General features: G+C 47.0%; 1 protein-coding gene across 1 annotated transcript in view; it reads left to right on the top strand.

The window, feature by feature from the left end:
* Positions 1-3712: 3712 nt before the first annotated feature.
* Positions 3713-6000, top strand: part of KIAA1210 — a gene marked incomplete at both ends in the record, with an annotated part of 73789 nt that continues 71501 nt past the window's right edge. Inside the window, 1 exon segment of the mRNA XM_082646887.1 lies at positions 3713-3753. Coding sequence (XP_082503013.1) covers positions 3713-3753 — 41 coding nt within the window.

The raw sequence follows: 6000 nt of genomic DNA, 5'->3' as shown, positions 1-6000 counted from the left end.
GCCTCTCCTTTTCCTGGTTCTTTGGCTAGGGAGAGCAGGCTTTTCCTGGGGCTTTTTTTGGACTGCATCTCTTGTCCTTTCTCGGTTGTTGGCTTCTCCAGCCCAAGTCTGAGATATGTGAGGCAAAAAGGAAGCCCAGGGAACTCCCCACCATTGTTGTTCTTCATGTCCTAAGGCTTCTAGTCTGTCTTTTTTTTTTTTTTTCCGGTACCCGGGCCTCTCACTGCTGTGGCCTCTCCCGTTGCGGAGCACAGGCTCCGGACGCGCAGGCTCAGCGGCCATGGCTCACGGATCCAGCCGCTCGGGGCATGTGGGATTCTCCCGGGCCAGGGCACGAACCCGCGTCCCCTGCATCGGCAGGCGGACTCTCAACCACTGCGTCACCAGGGAAGCCCTAGTCTGTCTTCTTCTATCCACCTTTCAGTCCTTCTTCTTCTCCTCCTTCACCCCTCCCCATTCTTCTCTTCCTCTTCCTCCTCCTTCTTCTTCATAATGTCCAGTGTTCTTATTTGTATTTAGCGGGAGGAATGGGGAAAAGTACATCCACTCCATCTTCCTGGAAGCAGAAGTCTCCACAGGAAGGTTTTGTTTGGTAAGGGAAGCTGGAGGGAGAGAGAGATATCTGGAATTCAGATTTTATAGCCCCACCTAGATATTGTGGGCCTGCCTCTAGGCCAGGTACCATCATGGGTCCAGGTTAAAGTCATCCCAATGGTCCTGGTTGCCTGAGGTAAGAGGTATTGAGAAGGATGCATAAAAGGGCAGGTGCGAGGCCCCCAAACATGGCCCAGACCCAAGTTATCCAAATGGATCGTGCCAAGGCTTCAGAAGGCCTGGGCAGGCCCCACAGCAGCCCTGACCAGGATGCCTGAGTAACTCGGCCAGACTCCCAGCAGCCTGTAGGTGGCACCTGGCATCAAGGACTTCAGATGTGGGCCTTCCAGGGAGTCAGTGACTGTGGCCATGACTGGTTGGTCCCAAGTGTGAGCTCAGCTGATTCAACCAGTTCTCCTTCCTGTAAGCCCACAGGGCCCTGCAGTGAGACTGAGCTCCTACCTCAAAATGTAGAGACTACCCTGGACATGGCTGCTCAGAAAGTGGGAGCTTCTCATGAAGCATTCTTGGGTAACGAGTGGGCAGGAAGCAAGAGCTTTTTATTTAGGTTTCTATGAAGGTTTGTTTAAGAAAAACTCTGGTTCATTGAAAATTAACTCATCAAGCACCAGGAGCTTTTTGGTGTGGCCGCCCTTCATTCATTCGTCAGCTATCATTGTGTACCAGGCACAATTCTAGGCACCATGGACAGAAAACAGACAAAATCACTTCTCCCAAGGAACTTTCCAGTGGAATTATTGTTTGAAATCTTTCCCTTCTCAGTGAATAACACTTAGCACATGTCTGCTGAGTGGGGTGATGCTGCAGGCCTTGAGGCCAGGGTTCTGAATGACAGTGGAGTCTGGGGGTTCTCAGCTGGGCCTGCACCTCTGAACCACCTGGCAGGGGACTCTTGTTAAAAATGCAGCTTCCTGGCCCTTTTCTAAGATCTACTGAAAATGACTCTCTGGGCCTTCCGTCTGTCTGTCCTTCTACCCTGGAGTGAATCAAGCACTTTCCTATCTCAGCATGGTCTCTGTATGTGCTCTTCCTTCTGACATAACACCCTCCCCATGGCCGACTCCTTCTGTTCACTCAGGCCTCAGTCAAAGGTCACCCTCTCAGAGAGGCCTGCCCCGATCATCATCTCTAAAATCACACCCCCAAGCTAGTCTCTCCATATCACAACCATATTGTGTCTACCTTATAGCACTCATGGATTTTTGCAATTACCTTTTTTCTTTCTTGCCTATCTCATCCACTAAATTGTAATTTCTTTGTGAACAGGGATTCTGTGTTGTTCACTATTGGATCCCTAGTGCCTATAACACTGCCTGGCATGTAGTAGTATTCCGTGAATATTAGCTGACTATCCAACTGAGTGACTGGGGGGAAGCTTGGGACGTTGCCTGTTAAACAAGTGTCTCAGGTGATTTCGGTGCCACTAAAATTTGACAACCAATGGCCAAGAACAGAGAGAGAGAGAGAGAGAGACATGGGAGACTGGGCTGCCTGTGGATGTGCTCAAAATGTTCCCCACTTGAAAAATTTCCCCACTGTCTTGTGATTTGGCCCATTTCCCTTTAAGGGGCTAGGGCAAGCCAGGACAAAATTGCTGATTATTTGAAGTCGCTGGTCAAGACAGTTTTAATTCATTGAGGCTCAGGTCTAGCTCCAATGAAATTGAAATATTTTTATATTTCAGTCTGAGAGTTTGTTATAGCACATCTATGCCTTTCCAGTCCATTCCTGACTTACACTCATAACAAAACCAGTGTGATCTCCTTGTGTGCACTACAGTCAGCAGTAGAGATTTGGGCATCAGAGAGAAGCTAATCTAGAATTGTTTTTTTTTAACGAAATTGCTTTATTTTTATTCCCCCCCCGCAGTTTTATTGAGATATAGTTGATATACAGCACTGTGTAAGCTTAAGGTGCCCAGCACATAAAGATCTGACTTGCATACATCATGAAATGATTATCACAGTAAGTTTAGTGAACATCCATCATCTTATACAGATACAAAATTACAGAAATAGAAGAAAAATGTTTTCCTTGTAATGAGAACTCAGGATTGACTCTCTTAACTTTCATATGTAACATACAGCAGTGTTAGTTATATTTATTATGCAGTACATTACATCCCTAGTAAGTATTTATCTTATAACTGGAAGTTTGGACCTTTTGACCACCTTCATTCAGTTCTCCTCCCCCACCCCCACCCCTGCCTCTGGTAGCCACAAATCTGATCTCTTTTTCTATGAGTTTACTTGTTTGTTTTCAAAGTATAATGGACCTACAGCATTATGTTAGTTCCTGGTACACGACATAGTGATTTGATATTTCTGTATATTTCAAAATGATCATCATGAGAAGTCTAGTTAACTTCTGTCACCCTACAAAGATATTACATAATTATTGACTAGATTCCCCACACTGTACATTTCATACCTGTGATAGAATTATTGTTTTGTGTTTTTTTTACAAATTCATCTTTTTAAAAAATAATTTGTTTTTGGCTGCGTTGGGTCTGCGTTGCTGCGCGCGGGCTTTCTCTAGTTGTGGAGAGCGGGGGTTACTCTTTGTTGCGGTGCACGGGCTTCTCTTTGCAGTGGCTTCTCTGTTGTGGAGCACGGGCTCTAGGCGCACAGGCTTCAGTAGTTGTGGCACGTGGGCTCAGTAGTTGTGGCTTGCGGGCTCTAGAGCGCAGGCTCAGTAGTTGTGGCGCACGGGCTTAGTTGCTCCGCGGCATGTGGGATCTTCCCGGACCAGGGTTCGAACCTGTGTCCCCTGCATTGGCAGGCGGATTCTTAACCACTGCGCCACGAGGGAAGCCCAGAATTATTGGTTTTAAATTTATCATAGTGATCTGCAAAGCAGACGAATCCCATCTGCCTAAGGAAAAATGGACTTGGCTGCATTTCTTGCCCAGCTGTGTGCCTTCCCTCATGCTCCCCACATTTATAGCTGGATCCAGATTGCCCAGAGGAATCTGCTGCTTCGCTAACATGTGGGTTTCTTGTTCCGCTCCACAGTGTGGCTACTGCTTTGGCATCTGGCATCAGGCTCAGGGTAGAGAGGCAGGGATATAAAGAGAGATCCAGAGACAACGGACTGTATGGCGGGCAGTAAGCTGGTGGCCGAGTGGCTCCTCAAAAGGTAGAGAGCCCTGCTCTGTTGCCACAGGGGTCAGATGGCTGGGGGGCTGAGCGCCCCTGCTGTAGCACCCTCTGTAAGTGCAGCCCAGAGTGCATATGCCACCATCTCCCATTTGTGGTTTCTCACAACCGAGCCTTTTCATCAAAGACGGCTAGAGCCTGCCCCTGAAACCCTGGGTCCTGGGCAGAACAATGGAACTGGGAGAACAACGGGGCCAGTGTCACCCAGAAGGGCTATTGTTGGAGAGATAGTAATAGGCTCTTTGGGCTCTGGGTCCCACACAGTTTGTCATCTGTTGACCCCTGCTCACCAGGCCCCCAAAGCCTGTGGCTCTTTGCAGATGTGGTCTCCCGGGTCCCAGAGGAACATGGCTGTGACTAATGGCAGTGACTGTGGCAGTGGGGTCTGTTTTGTTGTGTAGCTGGACCTGCCCTGAGCTTGCTAGTCAGTCTTTCCTTATGGTTTTTGCTACATTTCCTAAAGCAGGGTTTGTTTCTATTTTTAACAATTCATCCAAGAGACCCTCAAGATTCTATGTAGGGAAAATCAGATGCCCCATGTTGCTTATTTCCTAGGAGTTGCAGAGGTTTCTTTCAGTCTTGTTTGTTAAGCTGGCATTCTTATGAAGTACCACTCACAGGAAATCAAAATAAGTAGCAGGGTGTGTGTAAGAGCAGATTACAGGGCTCCGCTTACAGAACTGCAGACTGGTTGGACTTCAGAGGGCATCCTTAGAGGGTTGGACTGGTTTAAAATGCCTTAATACCATTCTGGATAGAAAAATTGTTTAAAGAAATAAAGTTATTAAAAACAAACTTAAAGCAAGAGAATAGTGAAGAAGTAGGTTACAGGATGAGGCCATCTCTTCTCCATTTGTAGCTAATGTACGACTTCCATTTGGAGAATTCGAGGAAGGAATTAATGGCATTTGACCACGAGGTGCTGAGTCACTGTAATCCATCACCGTTTGTCATTGCACTTGAAGTGTTGGCCACTGGATGGCCCACCCTGAGTGGAGACTGGAGTGTCACTCTCTGGTCACTTCCTCTCGGGCCTAGAGCGCATCCACATGAGCTCTGGGGGACTGGTTTGTAGTGTAGCCATCCAAAGAAAACAGCATGAATGAGAATAACATTTACTGAGTACTCCGTCTGTGCCCAGGCCCGGTTCCGAGGGCTTTACCTAGATACAGGCACGCCTCAGAGGTATCTCCACTGTGGTTCCAGACCACCACAATACAGTAAATATCTCAATAAAGCGACTCACACCAATGTTTTTGGTTCCCCAGTACATATAAAAGTTATGTTTATGCTATACTGTAGTCTATTAAGTGTGCAATAGCATTATGTCTAAAAAACAATGTAATACCTTAAGTAAAAAATACTTTATTGCTAAAAAGTGCTGAGCAAATGCTGTTGGAAAAGTGGCGCCCAGAGACTCGCTCGACGAAGGGTTGCCACAAATCTTCAATTTGTAAAAATCACGGTATCTGCAGAGTGCAATAAAGTGAGGCGCAATAAAATGAGATATGCCCGTAATCTCATGGAAACCTCACGTCAACCATTGTCATCCCCATTTTACAAAGAAATTACAGTGACAGAGGGGCCCGTGCTATAAAACATGAAGGTGTGGCTAGGCCAGCTCCGCAGATTGCTGTATGTTTAGTCACTTCCCCAAGCAAAGGCTGCAGTATTTGGGGGACCCACGGGAGAGGCCGCTTCAGGCTTCATAGGTACGAAGCGGGGTGAGCAGACTCTTTGCAGACGTTTGTATATAGGCAGTGGGGTCACTCCTCAGCCCCTCGCCCCACAGGCTTCTGTATAGAAAGCCTGTTGGTGATTACTCTGTGGTCTGTCTTGTTAACAAATCTCATGGCCAATTGTTAGCTTTAAGAACAATCTTCCTTTATAAAAAATCATTCAGGAAACCTCTTTCTTATTGTAAGCTTTAGACAGCAGGGAAGCAGGCCTGGTCAGGGGATGTCCGCTACATTTAAGTTTCTCTTTGTAAAGTGCTCTGAACATGGAATGTAAGTGATAATTATCATTATTGTGCTCATTATTAGCAGAGTAACGCCTATTACTAGAGGCAATTAGGCTTCCAGCTTGTGGCCCTTCATATACAGCAACTAGCGAGACACCCTCCCCACCTCACTGCGGCCTGCTGGGGGCCGTTCCTGCCATCTTAGCAAGACCAAGAGATCTTGACTAACTGTTCTGTTGCCTGAAGGAACAGCAGGCGGGAGAG

This window comes from Grampus griseus (assembly GCF_964374135.1).
Source record: "Grampus griseus genome assembly, chromosome: X".
NCBI lineage: Eukaryota > Metazoa > Chordata > Mammalia > Artiodactyla > Delphinidae > Grampus > Grampus griseus.
The sequence above is the reverse complement of the archived record's forward strand: the minus strand, read 5'-3'. Positions and strand labels throughout refer to the sequence as shown.